Source organism: Gastrolobium bilobum, unplaced genomic scaffold (assembly GCF_033153095.1).
Source record: "Gastrolobium bilobum isolate Gb01-03AN ecotype WA unplaced genomic scaffold, APGP_CSIRO_Gbil_v1 utg18232, whole genome shotgun sequence".
NCBI classification, from domain to species: domain Eukaryota; kingdom Viridiplantae; phylum Streptophyta; class Magnoliopsida; order Fabales; family Fabaceae; genus Gastrolobium; species Gastrolobium bilobum.
In genome coordinates, this window is record NW_026896806.1 from 44,397 (window position 1) to 65,200 (window position 20,804).

General features: G+C 42.1%; 1 protein-coding gene across 1 annotated transcript in view; it reads left to right on the forward strand.

The window, feature by feature from the left end:
* LOC133302160 (protein PAT1 homolog) overlaps nt 1-20,804 on the forward strand; it is a 37,248-nt gene that overhangs the window by 12,777 nt on the left and 3,667 nt on the right. The window contains exon 4 of the mRNA XM_061501908.1: nt 20,673-20,736. Coding sequence (XP_061357892.1) covers nt 20,673-20,736 — 64 coding nt within the window. The remainder of the gene's footprint in view (nt 1-20,672; nt 20,737-20,804) is intronic.

Genomic DNA, 20,804 nt, shown 5'->3' on the forward strand with positions numbered 1-20,804 from the left:
TAGGATATCCAGTGCATACTTCCTCTGACAGATGGAAATGCCCCGCCTAGACTGTGCAACTTCGATCCCCAAGAAATATCGAAGTCTGCCAAGATCTTTGGTCTAAAATTGATTGAATAAATGCTCTTTCAACTGATCAATCCCGGTCTGATCACTGCCTGTAATGATAATGTCATCAACATAGACCAGGAGATAAACACACTGGCCAGAAGAACTATGCCGGTAAAAGACAGAATGATCGGCTTTGTTTCTGATTAAGCCAAAGGATTCAACAACTGAACTAAAGCGGCTAAACCAGGCCCGAGGAGATTGCTTCAGGCCATATAAAGATTTCCGAAGTTTATATATCATTCCAGAACTCTCCCCCTGAGCAACAAAACCTGGTGGTTGCTCCATATAAACTTCCTCTTGCAAGTCACCATGTAGAAAAGCATTCTTAATATCAAGTTGGAGAAGGGGCCAGTGATGAATGGCGGCAAGGGCAAGAAACAGGCGAACAGAAGCCATCTTAGCAACAGGAGAAAAGGTATCCCCATAATCAAGACCAAAGATCTGTGTGTATCCCTTGGCCACTAAGCGAGCTTTAAGGCGATCAACAGTGCCATCAGGACCAACTTTAACTGTGAACACCAATCGACAACCAACAACAGACTTCCCGGGAGGAGCACGAACAAGATCCCAAGTGCCATTGGAGTGAAGTGCCTGCATTTCATCAAGCATCGCCTGGCGCCACCCTGGATGAGATAGTGCTTCACCTGTGGTTTTAGGGATGGAAACAGAAGAGAGACTAGAAACAAAAGTAAAATGTTGTGAAGAAAGTCTGTCATAACTCAAGAAAGAATAAAGGGGATGAGGATTTCGAGTGGATCGAATACCTTTCCGAAGGGCAATGGGAGGAGTCTCTGATGGAGGATCCGGAGGAGAAGAGCCGACAGGAAAAAGCGATGAGTCATCAAGAGGCAAAGTCGGAGGAGGTGCAGGCTGACGACGCTGGTATGTGAGGAGAGGACGATCTGCAGGTATGGAGGTAATTGGTTGCTCCTCTGGAATAGGGTCACCTGCAGCTGGTAAAGACAAGTCAAGAAAAGGAACAGGGAGGACCTGATCAACTTGGGACACTGGAGATGGAGTAGAGTGAAAAGGCTGCTGATCAAGGAAAGTGACATCAGCAGAAACGATATAACGCTTGAGATCAGGAGAATAGCAACGATACCCTTTTTGAAAACGTGTATACCCAAGGAAAATACACTTGAAGGCCTTGGATGTCAACTTGTCTTTACCTGGAGTAAGATCATGAACAAAACAAGTACAGCCAAAAATATGTAAAGGCAGAGGATAAGAAGGTGCTCCGGAAAACAAAATACTGTGGGGAACATCATTATTTAGCACAGAAGAGGGCATGCGGTTGATAAGGAAACATGAGGTGATAATAGCATCTGCCCAAAAACGGAGTGGGACGTTCATATGAATGAGAAGGGTACGTGCAGTTTCAACTAGATGTCTATTTTTACGTTCAGCGACTCCATTTTGTTGTGGAGTGTGGGGACAGGTAGTCTGGTGTATCGTCCCTTGTGTATCCAGAAATTTAGAAAATTCAAGAGACACATACTCTTTTGCATTATCACTGCGCAAGATTTGAATAGAAGCACCAATTTGAGTTTTTATTTCTGCACAAAACTTTTGGTAAATTGAAAATAACTCAGAACGATTTTTCATTAAATAAACCCAAGTGCAACGGGAGAAATCATCAATAAAGGTGACAAAATACTAAAAACCCAAAACAGACGACGTTCGACTCGGACCCCAAATATCAGAATGAACAATAGAAAAAAGGAGCATCAGCTCTTTTATTGACTCTATTAGCAAAGGAGGAGCGAGTGTGTTTTCCTTGCTGACAAGAATGACAGTTTAAAGACTTAAGATTGGATAAAAAGGGAACCATATGCTGAAGCTTGGAGAGGTTTGGATGACCCAGACGGCTGTGAATTAGCTCAGGAGACTCTGTGAGAGAACAAGCTACTGGAGAAGGTGGTGCAATCAGATAGTTGAGACCTTGTAACTCAACGCCTGCTCCAATCGTCTTCCCCGTACCCGAATCCTGCATAGAAAAAGATTGTTTAGAGAAGGTAATAGTACATGAAAGAGAATGAATCAACTGGCTAACAGAGATTAAATTAAAAGGAATGCCAGGTATATAATAAACTGAACTCAAAGTTAAAAGAGGAGTTGGTTTGGCTTCCCCAATTCCACGAGCAGGAGCCTTAGTGCCATTAGCAAGAGTGACAGGGGGTAGGTTATTAGAATAAGAAAGTGAAGTGAAGAGATCTTTATTACCACAAATATGATGAGTAGCACCTGAGTCTATTTATCCAGGGTCCAAGAGATGATTGATAAAAACAAGCAACATGATTACCAGTGTCTTGAGTAGGATGCTGAGAAGAAACCTTCTTGAGAAGTGCCTCATAGTCGGCACTTGAAAGAGTTACTAATCCAGTTGAAGGTGGCGTAACATCAGTTTGAGCAAAGTTGGCAGTCGGTGGCTTCAAATGAGGGTACTTCCTATAGCAGCGTTCTTCAAAATGCCCAAGATTCTGGCAATAATTGCAATGAGGCCTTTGTCTGCGGCCACGTCTGCGACCGCGTCCACTGTTCCAATTGGAATCATGGGCCCGAGAAAAGAATGGAGATGGGGTAGTACCAGAGATGATGCCAGTCGTGTTTTTGGACGCATTATTTGAGCCCTCCATCACAAAATAAAAAGAGATGACCAGAAAATAGAAAAGAACTACAAGAAAGCAAGAAATCGCGCAAAAACGTTGCACAAAAGTGTCCAAACAACGGGTTTTTCACTGATATCTTTCAAACGGATGGGACCCACAACGAACGGAGACCAGATCTGGAAAGAGGGTGAGGAGGCGAGCAAGATGGTGGTGGTCCGGCCTGGAACGGTGGCCGGACGGTGGCTCACGCGCCGGAACAGTGGTTCGGCGCCGGAGACTTCCACCGGCGCGTGGCGGCGCGTGGATGCTCCGATCAACACGCGGCTTGGACAGACAGGGTCGCCTCCCTGAGCCGCTCCTGATCGCGTGGTGGTTGGTCGGAAAAGTCGCCGGAAAAGCAGTCTGACGGCGGTGAACAGTGGCGGACGGTGGTTTTCTGGCGGTTTCCGGCGATGAACGGAGGCTGACGATCTTTTTCCTGATGATACGAGGTCGAGGACAAAAAATTTGTGACTAAATAAGGGTTAGGTGTGAAAGGATGGTTGCCGGTATGATGCACGGCAGTAAAAAGAAAGGAAAAGATATATATGCGGAAGCAGAGCCCTCAGATCGAGAGCTCTGATACCAAATTGAATCTGAAATATATTGTATATTCAAGTGTGTAAGTCTGTACAAGGAGGCTCTCTATTTATAGAGACTAAAAGACCTAACGGAATGACCTAATGGGCCAAGCCCACAATCTAGACTATTCTAGACTATTCTAATAATAATAAATTAATATTATAAATTAATATTATTTCTAACAACCTCCATGTCCAAAGCAGCAGAGTGGTCATAGCCTTTGGTAGAATTACTGTCACCTCTGGGTTGTTGAGTGTTTGGCTGAGCTGGGACAGAGTGCAAAGCTTGTGTAAGGTTAACTGAAAGAGCATCAGAAATGGTGGTGTTCTTGTGGCGACTGAGATGCACTTCTTAAGTGATCAATAGCAATTCAAGCTCAACCATGGTAATTGTATTTTTGTAACTATGCAGAGAGGTATTAAAAGGATCATAATCCTCGGGTAATCCTTTGAGGATCTCATCTATAAGATCACTACTAGAAATTGGATCTTCAATCGGCTTCAACATATCAGAAATAGCCTTGATTCTTTATATGTACTAAGAAATGCTTCTTGAACCTTTTGCATGTCGCGCAACTTAGATCTAACTTGAGTATGTGAATGGGTTCGAACAAGTCCCAGTCCACTGGTGCAACTATGTATTTGCTGAATGGACTTCGGCCCAATGTGAATTTAACACGGCCCAATATGTCAATGGGTCAAGGGAACACATATAGATGTGGGGTTGGAATTGGATATCACTCCCTGGCAGTGTTGTAAAAACGTAGTGTTGAAACGTAAAAACGGTCCGTGTCTACGTTTTTATGACCAAAATCGAGTCAAAACGGTAGTTGAAACGGGTTTTGAGTCAAAACGGTTCAAACGTAGTGTCAAAACGTAGAAACGTTCAAACGTAGTGTCGAAACGTAATATGAATTTTTTTTGCATAGTTCAAATATATATATATATATATATATATATATATATATATATATATATATATAACACGTAACAATAAAAAAAATTATATATATTTTTAGTCATTAATTAACTTAAATGTAATAACTTATATAATTAATACATTAAAATCATTCTATATAAATTAAAACAAAGATTAAAATTGACATTCTTTTAAAATAAACATGTTTGTGGGTTTTGGTTTTATATATGTTGGATATATATTTTATTTTTAATACGTTAGTAAACTCTTACGTTCCGTTTACGTTTTGCGATTTTATGTTTTTGCTCACCCCTACCGTTTTTACATAGACTCTACGTTTTAATAACATTGCTCCCTAGTGGCTTTGTCAAATAGGGCCAGTAGTCATTTTAAAACACAGCCCACTCTGGTTGTTAATTCAAGACGCAATGGGCTAAGAGAAAATGGGCCTACGTAAAACAAATGGGCCAAAAGGAAATGAAAGTAATGGGTCTTCAATTAGGCAACCTTTTCAGACCAGCATGACAAACCAAGGGGGAGCTACTGGTATTTGCAGCCCTAGCAACGAATACAAAAGTGAGAACGGCAAGGTTTAGTCGTCTCATGCCGGAGTTGCTCAACAATAGACGGTGGCCAAATTTTTGTTTCCACTACGACGCGGGTTCTCACGTAGAGTCTAGAGCAATGAAGCAAGGCAAAATCAGAATTGTGAATGGCAGCCAAGACAGACACAGTGGGTTGCAATGTCGCCGATTAAGGCAAGAGGATCTTAACGACAATAGAAGCCGAAACCTATGTTTCAAGCGTGCTGTTTTTATTCCTGGGCATGTGATGATTATGGGGAAGAGGGGGAAAATTGCATTAGATTCAAAGGGTCTCATCATGGGGCTACAAAATCGAATGTCTTTGAGCTTAAGAGAAAATGGTTGCGGCCAAAAGCTTTTTTCTGCAGAAAAAATGAAAGACCCTCAAATAGGGCAGAAACGAAAGCTTGAGTAGGGTGGGACTACCCCCTGTTTCTTGGTCAGACAAGTTATAGAGCACTGGGAGCATGTGCAGTATGGAAGCGAGCAGACAATGGGATCCGACGGTGACGATTTTTTGACTTCAATCATTACTTGGGCTATATGTTTCAAACAATGGGATCTAGGTGGAATGTTTCTCACATTATCTATCCTCTTCCGTCACCTTGAGGACAAGGTGAATTTTGGAGGGGGAGTATTGACGGGCCTTCAATAAAGTAACCAAACCCATTAATTAGGAATTGGTATATATAGAGATGTTTAAGGTGAAGTTTCTTTAGGCATGAATTTAGAATTGGTTTAGTGGGGGAAATTGGGAGATCTCTAGGGAACTCTTGAGCCTAGGTATTTGGTTTAAGGGGGAGTTGAGGTTTCTTGGGGTTTATTTTTTGCATATTAGTGTATGTAAAAAGAGGCATGGCCTACATTATCTCTATACTTTCAGTGTTATTTTCCTGGTCCCATCAAACATTCAGCTAGCTACTGTGTTCCTTGTAAAGTTGTGATCCCCTGTGCCTAGCTTTGCTTAGTCCCCTATGTATTTGAACAACTGTCAAGCTATTATTAGATTTGTGAGTGGGTGATGTCAGATAGGTGGCATCAAATCTGTGCCTGCATATGAAGACTTTGTGGCAAAACTTCCAAAAGAGTTGGCATTGTAGCAAATTGCCACCACTGCTCTTGCACTATGCACATTGCCTCACCCTAGCTAGGCACTGTAGTTTGAACCAACAGTTTCACTGGAGAAGTCATTTTGAGACTGGTGGTTGTGGTTTTGAGGCTGAGGTTGAAGAGACTGTTCTTGGTTCGCTGAAACAAGGGTAAACAGAGGCCCTTGTGAACAAGTTATGTTCAATGGTTTAAATAAGTATAATTAATTTTTAACTATAATCTCATTTCATATAAATATTAATAATTTATTGTGCTTTATATTTTCCATAAAAAATTATATTATTTACATTTTATTTATTTAAAAATAGATAAAAGTTATGTCAATGGAGAATAATGACATAAATGTTTATGTTTATTGAAAAATAAAAGTTCCTAGCTGGCGAAGAGCCGACATCAAGGTGCCAAACCTTCTCATTGATGGGAGCTCTTGGGGAAGATCAGCTTGTTATCCTTAGAGTAACTTTACTCGTATCGAATAGAACATGTTGAGCCAAATCTATGGAAAACTTGCTTTGTTTAGATCGGGAAAATCGTACGGTTTTATGAAATCATGTGCTATTTCTCGAATCCGTAGTCAATCCTATTTCTGATAGGCCGTAGGTTCGAATCGTACTTTGGGAGATTTGGTTCATTTGGAATTCTTTTATTCGGAAGGAAATGATTCGCTATGACCATTTAGAGTAGGTAACCCGTTCCCCCTGTCTTCATTTTCTATCTCATCTTATCCCATTCTGTTCTACGATATTAAGTCTATGTTCAGCCCAAAGTTGGTCCAGGCCCATTCTTCTTCCAAAGTTTAAGTAAAGTAGATGAAAACCCTAGATTTCCAAAAGCTACAGCCGTCGCTCACATTAAACAAAGAAGTCAAGTCACAACTAGGGCAGAGGTAGAACTTCGAGTTGCCGAAGAGAGGCTCAAAAACGTCAGAGAAAGCTGGTTCCATTAGATGTGTAAGGCTCCAGTCACCAAGTTCTGTCTTATTTCGATTTGTTGAAGGTTTTTGAAGAGAAATTTATTCCCTTTTCATGGATTGTTCGAAACGGTAAAAATCACGATTCTATTGTTTTTACGATGTTGCTTGGCAATCTTGTCCGATCCTAGCCAAAACCGATTTTGCAACCGAGTTGGATTTTTTATGCCTGAAAAACTCGTAGGATAGGATCGTGTGATCCTACGAGTTGGAACGCGATTTTAACTACCATTATGTGAACTATTGCAGTGATATTTACTGAACCTAGCCTCTTGTGCTAGGTGTTGAGTTTCCAGATTGTCCATGAAGCAAGGATTCTGTCTCTCATGAATTTTTGTAACGTACTGATCATATTAGGCAATTCTTCCAGTGAATTTTGACAATGAATTTGTCATCTTATTTATAGAAGAAAAATGAAAATAAAGAAGCAAAAGTAGAAAAGTTAATTGAAATGATAGGTGAATTGGCATTTTGATATGATACCTCCACCTTATAGAAAGAAATTCAATTCAAGCTGAGTCAATAACTAGGCAATTAGATGGGAATATGTTCAATAATGACAAGGGAAATTCAGTTAGAGGGGAGAGAGAAAGGATTGTTGACATGGAAGTTAGTTGAGAAGGCCATGTATATGTGAGGGAAGGAAAAGGAAGGGGCATAAGGAAATTGGGACACACTTGGGCTGGGAAACCAGATTCGGGAAAGAGCTCTGGAGCCTCTTAAATTGCTCTATAAACCTATATTTACTTTCTTGCATTTTTACCTTTTCCGTATTTTTCTTTGTTTTACACCATAACTTGTACTGTTGTTGCCGAATTACCAACCATAGTTGATAAACAACTTCATTTTTCCATCCAATTCTGATTACTGTATTTCGGCTCTTATCAATTGGTATCAGAACTTCCGATCTGGGAGCTGTATGAACCATGGCCACGCTAAGAAGGGAGAATCTAGAAGATGATTTTAAAAGAAAATTTTGCGCCTGGACCAAGCTCTGCAACAAATGAAGTATGGCCTGAGACATAGAAGAGAAGTCCTAAAGTTCTATGGAGAAGATGACGAAGCTCAGGGATGGTTAATTTATCTGGAAAAATATTTCCAAACAAAAAGAATTCATGAAGATGAGAGGCGGACAAAGGCGGTAAAAGGGCTTAAAGGACGTGCATTCAGATGGCATGAAGATTTGACTTAACTCAATCCTAATGCAAGCTGGAGCAACTTTACAAAGGCATTTATAGAAAAATTTCTACCTGAAATTTGTTTGGTAGATAATGTGGAATCGAAACCTCAAAACCAAGAATATGAAACTGGACAAAAATCTAAGTTGGAGAAGGCAAAAATCATAGAAGGAAATGAGGAGAGTGAGTCTATGGAAGAAGAGTTTCTTGGTTGATGAAAAGGTGGATGGAACGAAGAAGGTGGAGATTTTTGAAGGGGTCCATGCAATTAAAGTTCAGAACATAAACAACATGCTCTTGAATTTAGGCCAAACAAAAATTGTAAATGAAGACCAGTTAGAGGAGATTTTTCCGATGATACCTTCACCTTATATAAAGAAATTCAATTTTTTTCCGATGCATGCAAGAACCAACAGTTTTGCAACCAGTAGTGGTGGTTATTGACCCATTGCTTTCACAAGACCCACCAGATCTATTTTTTTCCCAGAGAGCAGAGGGTTCAGAGTGGTGCAACCAAGGAAGAAAAAGATGGCCAGAGGCACCTGCAGAGACAAAGAAGGTGCAACGAAACTGGTCTGGGTTGGATTTCGATCCTGGGTTGGATTTCGATCCGCGATGCTTCCGTAATTGAGGAAGATGGTTACTGACGTGTGAAGAAGGAGACTAGTGGAAGCAAATCAGATCCTGGTTGAAATTGGGTCAAGTTATAAACTCGATTCAAATAAATGATAGGTTATTTCCAGCCCAAACCAAAGTGAATAGTATCTCTGCTTCATACACAGATTGGGTTTGTAAGCCCATGCGTCAATTTGAACCTAGTGGCCCAAAAACAACCTACACTAAAGAGAGGGTTCAATCCATACCCATTATACCAAATCCAAAATTAAACTCATACCCAAAATTCAATTTCAAATCTGAAATCATGTTCATACCCGTATCCAAACCACAAAACCAAATTCATACTAGAAGTGTCACAAATCCATTCGCGAACTAGAGCTTAGACCCAAGGACGAACCCTACATATTTACTAAACCTTCAACACGTTAACGACTTTGACCCTGCCTGTGATGGACTTTTCATCCTCTAAGAGCTTGTTGTTTTTTGTCGTCCCCATATTGTGCCCCCCAACTGAGCAACATCTTCGATTTGGACGACCAGGACAAGAACCTCTTATCAGCCATGGAACCCAGCCTGACGATGAACGACCGGATATTATGTTTGGAAAATTTTCAACATAGGGAAAAAGGGGAATGGCCTGACAAGGAGGGCTTTGCTGTTGTTAATGGAGGCATTTCAATTGGGGGAAACATTCTTATGGAGCTGAATTGGATCAAGCAAAAAGGTTCCTTGCGCAACTTGGATTACCTCTGCACCTTGTTTTTGGTGATCCTTTTTATTTGCCACCTTGTGAGGAGGGATATAGTAATTCCAGCCATTTTTAGCTGCCGGCACCTAGAGCAAGTGGAGATAGCCAAAGTATTCCTATTAATGCACAAGAAAGGTCTAGCTGGGGTGTTTATTGGGAGGGAAGAAAAGGAAGTCCTAGCCTTCTAGAGGTTAGGAATGAAATTAAACTTTCCCAAAGTTATGGTAGAAATGGAGGCATATTTAATGGATGGCAAGGTGATCATTTAATAGTGCTCATTATTCCAAAATTGTTAATTTTGTTGAAGAGTTAACATTTGGCAAAGGTCACAGATTTGCGGCATATGATATTCCTGAGTACATTGTTGACTATGGCTGCAAGTGTCTGATGAAACAGAATTTAAAGATAGAAATTATTCTGGAATTAAATCAATTATTTGTATTCAAATTGTCTCACAAGCTAAGACACTTTAGCTCAAAGAGGATTACAAGACACCACTATGATCAACAATAAAAATGGCTGCAACAGCCTTCAAATAACGGAAAGAAAAACCCCAAAGGGACTCCCTGAGTACCCTTCCTCCCAAGACTCCACTCACAAATTCAAGATATCCCTACAACTATTGCATTCCCCTTTCTTATAACTAATTTCTACACCACCTCTTTTCCTCTCTCTTCTAACTAACTTCCCTTTCATTTGTTGGAACCGACTCTCTTTCCTTTGGCTCTGTCACGTGACGTTCACTAGCCCCAATCTCATTTGCCTTCCCCTTTGATGAGTCTCTTGGGTCTGTTTCATGTTCTCCATGTGGGCTTTGCTCTCCATTTGGGCCAGGTCCACTTCTTCTCCTTCTACTATAAACCTTCAGCAGCCTTCCATCAATTCCCCCTTCCTTAACATCCACCTTGCCCTCAAGGGGAAAATTAGGAAATTGCACCTGAAACATGTCCAAGAGTTCCCACGAGTCTTCACATGCTGGTAGCCCTCTCCATTTTACCAGAACCTCAATTTGCCCATTCAGTAGCCTCCTACTATTAATGACATATGCTGGCTGCACATACAGCTCCAGTGACTCAGCCAGACATTTTGGAAATTCCAAAATTGGAACTGATGGGTCTAGGGCCTTCTTTAATTGGGAGACATGGAAAATGGGATGAATCTTGGCATAATTAGGCAGTGAAGGTTCATAAGCCACTGGGCCTATTCGTTTTACAATAGCAAAAGGTCCATAGTAACGTGGACTAAGTTTTTGGTTCAGGTGTGTGGCCAATGATTTGAGTTTGTAAGGCTGAATCCTAAGATAAATTTTGTCCCCTACCACATATTCTACAGCTCTCCTTTTTTTTATCAGCATACCTTTTCATAAATTCTTGAGCTTTGCACAAATTTTGCTTCAACTCTTCCAAGATAGCATCCCGATTCTGCATGAGTTGATCCACGGCTTCCAATCGGGTAGTACCACAGTCAAACTGAATTAAAAGTGGAGGATCACGACCATATAAAGCCTTAAAGGGAGTCATATTAGTGGACCTGTTGTAGGACGAATTACTCCAGAATTCCGCCCACGGTATCCATTTGACCCATCCCCTTGGATGTTGACCCACAAAACAGCGAAGGTAAGTCTCCACGGTTCGGTTGACAACCTCTGTTTGTCTATCCGTTTGCGGATGATAAGCGGAACTGAACTTCAATCTAGTGTCCGCCAATAGGAAAATCTCTCTCCAAAATTTGCTAGTGAACACCTTGTCACGATCTGACACTTTGGATTTGGGAAATCCATGCAAACGAACTATTTCTCTTACAAATACAACAGCAACCTGTTGGGCAGTGAAGGGATGTGATAACGGAATGAAATGAGCATACTTGGTGAGGCGGTCTACCACTACAAACAAAGTATCCATGCCATGGGATTTTGGTAACCCTACAATAAAATCCATGGTTATTTCCTCCCACACCTTGTCTGGCACCCCTAATGGCTGCAATAACTCAGCATGAGCTAAATGACAATACTTCTGTTGTTGACAAATGCTACATGCTTGTACAAATGCTGCTACATCCCTTCTCATACCCCTCCAATAAAACAAAATTGAGATCCTTTTAAATGTCCTCAACTCCCCTGAATGTCCCCCCCAAGGTGAAGCATGAAATTCTTGTAAAAGTGAAGGAATATGAGGTGATCTTTGAGGAAGAACCAGCTTACCGTGATACTACAAACATCCACGGTTGAGCTTGTATCCAGGATGGGCATTGGGATCCTGCAAAATTTCCTGAATCATCTTGTTGCAGACCTCATATGCCAACAGCTCCTCAGCCAAGGATTGCAACTTGGGGTTGGATAGCATAGTCAACTCTTTAAACTCCATTACCCGTGAGAGAGCATCAGCAACCCTGTTTTCCACTCCCGGTTTATACTGAATTTCAAAGTCAAATCCTAGCAGCTTTGCCACCAACCTTTGCTTCCCTTCTGCCATTAACCTTTGCTCAGTTAGAAACTTCAAACTCCTCTGATCCGTCCTTATAATAAATTTGGGGCCCAATAAGTAATGTCGCCATTTATGTACAGCAAACACAATGGCTTTGAGTTCCCTTTCATATACGGATAGGTTCCTAGCATGATCAGAAAAAGCTTGACTTAAGAAAGCTATAGGGATCACATCTTGCATTAATACTGCCCCCATGCCCAACCCTGATGCATCCGTTTCCACCACAAACTGTTTGTCAAAGTTGGGAAGAGCCAAGGTAGGTAATTGCATCATTGCTTGTTTCAATTCCTCAAAAGCTTTTTCTGCTATATCACTCCATACAAAGCTGTCCTTCTTGAGTAATTGGGTTAGTGGTCTTGCCTTCAACCCATAATCTTTTACAAACCTTCTATAATATCCGGTTATCCCCAAGAACCCTCTCAACCCTTTTAAATTCTTGGGCCGTGGCCACAACCGCATGACCTCTACTTTGCTTTGATCTGCCATCACCCCATCTTTACTGATGATATGGCCCAAATATTCCAACTCTTCCCTCCCAAAACTACACTTTTTCTTGTTAGCTTGTAGCGTATTCTGCCTCAGAATTTCGAGTACTTGAGTTAAGTGTTGAACATGAGATTTGTTAGAATATTAGATATGATATGATTAGATTTGATTAGATATGATTGGATTCTGTCTTTTCCGTAAATAGTCTGACTGTATTCTGACTGTATTAGGATTAGGTTTGGATTAGGTTTGGGCCTTACACTTAAGCCCATTAGGGTCTCTATATATTGTAACTCCTTGACACAGATCAATACACAACATATTATTCTTCTATTATTTTATATTCAAGTTGGTATCAGAGCTCTTTCGTTCTGGGAACCCTCGCTTCCGCTTAGAAACCTTGTTTTTTGCTTTAAAACCTAAGCCCACTGCTTAGGAGTCCTCTTTCTTGCCGTGCGTCCTTCCGGCAAGCCTTCTAGGGCTGTAAACAGCCTCTGAGTGATTTTTCCAAACGTGTCAGCACCTCCGACGGCCACCGGAACCGCCGCCCGCCGTCAGAATCACTGTTCAGGCAACCGGAGACTTTTTCCGGCGACTTTTCCGACCAAACTTCACGCGATCAGGACCCTCTCTTCCCGGCGACCAGGTCTGTGGTGGTCCGGTCAGCAACGCATTTCCCACGCGCCGTCACGCGCCACCTGTCTTCTCTGCGCGTGGGCTTCACGCGCCACCTTCTGCCGGCGCGTGAGCACTATTCCGGCGGCTTTTTCCAGCCGGTCTTGGACAGAGAAGCTCGCCTTCTCCTCCCCTTTCTGGATCTGTGATTGTTTCTCTGTGGGTCTGACCTTAGACGCGTGGTTCTTCTTGATTGGATATCGTTTGCCTTCGTTTACGGCTTTTATATTTTATCTTTAAATGGCAGCAGCATCTCCTGATCTCTCGGAGGATAACTCTCCTTCTATTGTTGCAAATATAGCTCAGTCAGACAATGCATCATTTGGTTCAGGTTCAGACTATGCTGCACTCCAAACCCCTCTCAGGAAGGCTTCTCCTCAGTCTCAGTCTTATACTGGTAATCCTGTTGCTTGTGTTTCTCATTCTACATCACTTGGCACTTGGATATTTGACTCCGGTGCTACCGATCATCTCTGTGGTAATAAGGAACTCTTTACATCTCTTACTTATTCTGATCATTTACCGTCTTTTACCCTTGCGGATGGAACCAAAGCCCCAGTTGGTGGGATTGGACAAGCTCGTCCGACCTCTACCTTGGCCCTGACATCTGTCTATTACATTCCTGGCATCCCTTATAACTTAATTTCTATTAGTAAGTTGATGCACTCCCTCACTTGCACCATTACTTTCTCTAACCATTCTGTTTCTGTGCAGGATCCGGGTACGGGGAAAATGATTGGAGTGGGTCGTGAGTCACGAGGGCTTTATTATCTGGATGTGCCTCGTCCTTCAGTAGCATGCTCTCTCACAGAATCTCCACAACTTATCCATAGTCGCCTTGGTCATCCAAGTCTTTCAAAGTTGCAGAAAATGGTTCCTCTTTTGTCCGGTCTTCAGTCTTTAGATTGTGTGTCATGTCAACAAGGGAAGCATACACGCTCTTCTTTTGCCAGTCGAGTCAATAAACGAGCTGATGCCCCTTTCTCTCTTGTTCATTCAGATATTTGGGGTCCAAGTCGTACCTTGTCTGTCTTAGGTTTTCGGTATTTCGTTACCTTTATTGATGATTTTTCCCGTTGCACTTGGACCTATTTAATGAAAAATCGTTCCGAGCTATTTTCCATTTATAAAAAGTTTTCTACTGAGATCCATACTCAATTTGGTGTTTCTATTCGTATTCTACGTAGTGATAATGCTAAGGAATATGTTTCTATTGATTTTTCTAATTTCTTGGCCACACAAGGTACTTTACATCAAACTACTTGTCCTCACACTCCACAACAAAATGGGGTGGCTGAACGTAAAAACAGACATCTCATTGAAACTGCCCGTACCCTTCTTATTCATATGCAGGTTCCCCTTCACTTCTGGGTAGATGCTGTACTCATCTCTTGTTTTCTCATCAATCGCATGCCTTTATCTGTGCTCCACAATGACATTCCTCATAATCTATTGCTTCCAGATGTTCCTCTTTATCCTCTAACTCCACATGTCTTTGGTTGTACTTGTTTTGTTCATGATCTCACTCCTGGTAAGGATAAGTTAACATCCAAAGCCTTTCAGTGTATCTTTCTTGGTTATTCTCGTCTTCAAAAGGGTTATCGTTGTTATTCTCCCGACCTTAAGCGTTACTTAGTTTCCGCTGATGTCACTTTTCTTGATCAACAACCCTTTAATTCTATCCCATCTCAGATGTCACAGGTTGATCATGTCCTTCCTGTCCCTTTTCTTGACTTGTCTTTGCCAGCTGCAGGTGCTTCTATTCCAGATGAGCAACCTATTGCTTCTATACCTGAGGACCGTCCACTTCTCACCTATCAGCGTCGCAAAACTGTGCCTCCTGTCGACTCGACTCTTGCTGACTCATCGCCCACTGCTGTTGCTTCTTCCCCTCCGGATCCTTCATCAGAGACTCTTCCCATTGCTCAAAGAAAAGGTACACGTACTACTCGTAACCCTTATCCTCTTTATACCTTTTTGAGTTATGACCGTCTTTCTTCACCTCATTTCACCTTTGCTTCTAGTCTTTCTTCTATTTCTATTCCTAAGACCACAGGTGAAGCACTTTCCCATCCAGGGTGGCGTCAAGCAATGCTTGATGAGATGACTGCACTTCATTCCAATGGCACTTGGGACCTTGTTTCTGCTCCTCCAGAGAAGTCTATAGTTGGTTGTCGCTGGGTTTTTACTGTGAAAGTTGGACCTGATGGCCATATTGATCGTCTCAAGGCACGTTTAGTTGCCAAGGGTTTTACTCAAATCTTTGGCCTTGATTATAGCGATACATTTTCTCCGGTCGCTAAGATGGCGTCAGTCCGCCTCTTTCTTGCCCTTGCTGCTGTTCGTCACTGGCCACTCCTTCAACTTGACATCAAAAATGCCTTTCTTCATGATGATTTACAAGAAGTTTACATGGAGCAACCACCTGGTTTTGTTGCTCAGGGGGAGTCTGGAAAGGTGTGTCGTCTTCGGAAATCTTTATATGGTCTCAAGCAGTCTCCTCGAGCATGGTTCAGTCGTTTCAGTTCTGCTGTTCAAGCGTTTGGCTTAATCCGCAGTAAAGTTGACCATTCTGTGTTTTATAGGATTACATCTCCTGATAAGTGTATCTATTTGTTAGTCTATGTTGACGACATCATTCTCATCGGAAGTGATCAAGACGGAATTCGTCAGTTAAAACAACATTTGTTTAGTACATTTCAAACAAAGGACCTTGGGAAGCTGCGTTACTTCTTGGGAATTGAGGTGGCGCAATCAAGACAAGGCATTTCTATCTGTCAAAGGAAATATGCCTTGGATATCCTAGAAGAAACTGGTATGTTGGGGAGTAAACCAGTTGATACACCTATGGATCCTAATGTCAAGTTATTACCCGGACAGGGGGAGCCGTTATCTGATCCTGGACGTTATCGGAGGCTAATTGGGAAGCTCAATTATCTTACTGTGACTAGGCCAGATATTTCTTTCGCTGTCAGTACGGCCAGTCAGTTCCTTGATTCCCCTTGTGATTCACATTGGGATGCTGCTGTGAGGATCCTCCGATACATCAAAGGAGCACCAGGAAAAGGTTTGTTGTATTCGGATCAGGGAAATACATAAATTTGTGGTTACTCAGATGCCGATTGGGCAGGATCACCCTCGGACAGACGCTCTACTTCTGGTTATTGTGTCTTCTTCGGAGGAAACTTAATCTCATGGAAAAGCAAGAAACAACCTGTTGTTTCCCGTTCTAGTGCAGAAGCTGAGTATCGTGCAATGGCAAATACTACGTGTGAGTTGATCTGGTTAAAGCAGTTGATTCAGGAGCTTCATCTTTGTGAACAGAAACAACCCATGACACTCATCTGTGATAATCAAGCTGCACTACATATATCCTCTAATCCTGTTTTTCATGAGAGGACCAAACATATAGAGATTGATTGTTACTTCATTCGGGAAAAGATTCAGTCAGGAGAAATCAAGACAGCTTTTGTCAACTCATCTAATCAACTAGCAGATGTTTTCACTAAAGCTCTTAGAGGTCCTCGGGTTGAATACATTTGTAACAAGCTTGGTGCTCATAATATATACGCACCAGCTTGAGGGGGAGTGTTAGAATATTAGATATGATATGATTAGATTTGATTAGATATGATTGATTCTGTCTTATCCGTAAATAGTCTGACTGTATTCTGACTGTATTAGGATTAGGTTTGGATTAGGTTTGGGCCTTACACTTAAGCCCATTAGGGTCTCTATATATTGTAACTCCTTGACACAGATCAATACACAACATATTATTCTTCTATTATTTTATATTCAAGTAGATTGAACATCCTTGCTATACACTAAGATGTCATCAAAGAAAACCAATACAAAACTCCTCAGAAATGGCCTGAATATCTCATTCATCAATGCTTGGAATGTTGAGGGAGCATTTTTTAGACCAAAGGGCATTACAATGTATTCGTAATGACCCTCATGTGTCCTAAACGCCGTTTTTGCAATGTCCTCCACACACATCCGAATCTGGTTATATCCAGATTTTAGATCCAATTTCGAAAATATCACCACTCCTCCTAACTCGTCCAGCAACTCATCAATCATTGGCATAGGGAATCTGTCCGTCACAGTGATGTGGTTGAGAGCCCTGTAATCAACATAGAACCTCCAGCTTCCATCCTTTTTCTTCACAAGGATCAATGGGCTAGAATAAGGGCTATTGCTGGGTCTGATCATCCCAGCCATCAACATGTCCTTCACAAATTTTTCGATCTCCTCTTTTTGATAACGAGGGTACCGATATGGCCTAATATTAGGGATATCTCCCCCTTCCTTAAGAGTTATTTGATGGTCACATGCTCTGGATGGAGGCAGCTCTGAAGGAGTTGTAAAAACCTCCTCGTAATCATGTAATACTTGCATGATCTCCTTGGTCACTTCCTGTGTTTTGATCTCCTCTGCAGACAAGATCCTCAGCTCAATATAATACTTTTCTGCCCCTTTCTTCCATGTTTTCCCCACTTTCTTAAATGACATCATACTTCTGGTCTCCGTTGGATCCCCTTTCAGCTCCACCACTCCATTAGCCGTGGGTATTTTCAGATGGAGGTCTCTGAAATTTGCCCTGAACTCCCCCAACGTTGCCAGCCACTCAAACCCCAATACGGCATCCACCCCATTTAAATGAAAAAGGTAGAAATCTTGAATCACCGTCAGATTAGGGAAAGAGATGGTTACCTGTCTACAGACTCCTTTGTTTTGTACCTTATGGCCATCCCCACCTCCACTCTGTGCGTAGACGACTCATCCATTGGCAAGTTCAATTCATTTGCCAATTGATTTTGTATAAAATTATGTGTTGCTCCTGAATCCACCAATATCATTACGGTTCGCCCCAATATTTTTCCCCATACCTTCAGAGAATGGTTCGACGTCACCCCCACCACGCTATGCATGCCCAGTCTCAAATGATGCTCCCTGTTATCCTCCATGGCTGCTATCGCTTCTTCTTCTTCGTTCGTGTCCTCCCCTTCGTCCCCGACGCCAAGTAGCATCACGCGGAGATGAGGCTTGCCACAAACGTGGTCTGGCGAGTAAGGTGCGTCGCACCTATAGCACATATTCCGGCGACGGTAGTCCGCCATCTCCTCCTCTAACAACCGCTTGAAACGTGGGTTGCGTCACTCACCCGTGGAATTTTCCCTGGTCCCCCTAAATGTGGATCCCTGCCCTTCTCCGTTCTCAGCTGTTGGCTGCCCTAAATTGGCATTGGGTTCATTGGGCCGTGCTTGTGGCCCATTATTCCTAGAAAAATGAGTATTACTAGCCCCTCTCCCATTTGCGTTCATCCCAGATGGATTGGTTCGGGTTGTCAACGCGGGCTTATTATGAAAGCTCGATCCAGGCCCAACACCCATTCAACCCACGTTCACTCCTCCCTTCCCTGTCACCATTTCTTTTTCCTCGACGCGTTGTGCCAACGACATCAGCTCCTCCATACTGTTGGTTCGGTGAAGTCTCACCTTAGCTCGGATCCCTTCGCGCAACCCATTGAGGAACGCAGCCTTCATAACCTCATCATCTGCATCTCGTAATGGGACAGCAAGCATTTCGAAGTTTTCCCAGTACTCTGAAACCGTCCCCAGTTGCCTCAGACACATGAGTGCTTCAAAGGGATTCCCAGATGACGACGTGTGGAATCGTTGCAACAATGCTGAACGAAGTTGGCCCCACTCAATGTTAGGGTTCCTTGATTCCCACCACTGGAACCAGCTCAACGCCTTGCCCTCCATGCAAATAGATGCAGCCTCCACCTGTTCCTCCGGCGGAATTTGGTTAATCCGGAAATACCTTTCAGCACGATAAATCCACCCATAGGGATTGTCTCCGGCGAAGTATGGAACCTCTAAACGCCTCATACGATCTTCGTCCCTGCCTACATTACGACTACCTCTCTCATCATTGACCGGTCCGTTGTTGTTCGAACCCCTCCCTCCTCCTGAGTTAGGATCATGTTGATCCACCCTATCAAAGTACGCCATAACTGTTTCGCGGAGTTGACGCATCTCAGTGGTCATTTCCTCCATCCTTCCTTCAAATTGGGTCGTTCTTCGTTCTATAGACTCCATCCTGGCCTCCATTCAGGTTAAGACCATTCACTGCTCCAAGGAACGGGAGCTTTGATACCAAAATGATGAAACAGAATTTAAAGATAGAAATAATTCTGGAATTAAATCAACTATTTGTATTCAAATTGTCTCACAAGCTAAGACACTTTAGCTCAAAGAGGATTACAAGACACCACTATGATCAACAATAAAAATGGCTGCAACAGCCTTCAAATAACGGAAAGAAAAACCCCAAAGGGACTCCCTGAGTACCCTTCCTCCCAAGACTCCACTCACAAATTCAAGATATCCCTACAACTGTTGCATTCCCCTTTCTTATAACTAATTTCCACACCACCTCTTTTCCTCTCTCTTCTAACTGACTTCCCTTTCATTTGTTGGAACCGACTCTCTTTCCTTTGGCTCTGTCACGTGACGTCCACTAGCCCCAATCTCATTTGCCTTCCCCTTTGATGAGTCTCTTGGGTCTGTTTCATGTTCTCCATGTGGGCTTTGCTCTCCATGTGGGCCAGGTCCACTTCTTCTCCTTCTACTATAAACCTTCAGCAGCCTTCCATCAGTGTCATTGAGGAACAACTAAGGAGATCTGTCATTTATCCCAAGACAAGTGATATTTGGATGTATTCTGCCATGTACACTGCTATTATATCTTTGACCGAATTTTATGTTTGAGTTCTTGCGGTTGCTACAAGTTATCTCATGGAACCATTAGCTGGGATTGAAGATAGGCAATTGAACCCCAATGGAGGTTATATTGCTTCATGCATCAATTAGCCCTTACATTTCAAGCATTGGGATCCTCGGGGAGGACACTTGTTTGCTGACCATCACCTTGAAGACAAGGTGAAAGTTTTGGGTGGAGTATTGATACGATACATCCACCTTATAGAAAGAAATTCAATTCAAGCTGAGTCAATAACTAGGCAATTAGAAGGGAATATTTTCAATAATGACAAGGGCAATTAAGTTAGAGGAGAGAGAGAAACGATTGCTGACATGGAAGTTAGTTGCGAAGGCTATGTATATGTGAGGGAAGGAAAAGGAAGGGGCATAAGGAAATTGGGACACACTTGGGCTGAGAAACCAGATTTAGGATAGACCTCTGGAGCCTTTCAAATTGCTCCAGAAACCTATCTTTACTTGCATTTTTACTTTTTCAGTATTTTTCTGTTTTACAGCATAACTTGTATTGTTGTTGCCGAATTACCAACCATAGTTAATACAGATTCATTTTTCCATCCAATTCGTATTACTGTATTTCGGTTCCTATCACATTTCTATATTATTTAAATGTTTTAATTTTTCCATGCGCTTTGCATGTCTTCCAACAGTGATAGATTTGATGATTCAGTCTCTTAATGCTATTAAAATTAATACTGGTATCTTTTAATGGTGATATCTTCTGCTTTGTGTAAATTGATATTAAGATTAAGCTTTTTGATTTATTTCAGTTGAACAAAGTTGTTAGTGGTCCAAGAAACCCAGGAGTTATTGGTGATCGGGGATCAAGAGAAAGTGAGTAAGCAATTGTACTGAATTCACTTATTGCTTATTCTTTTATCTGAAAAACTGATTTACATATC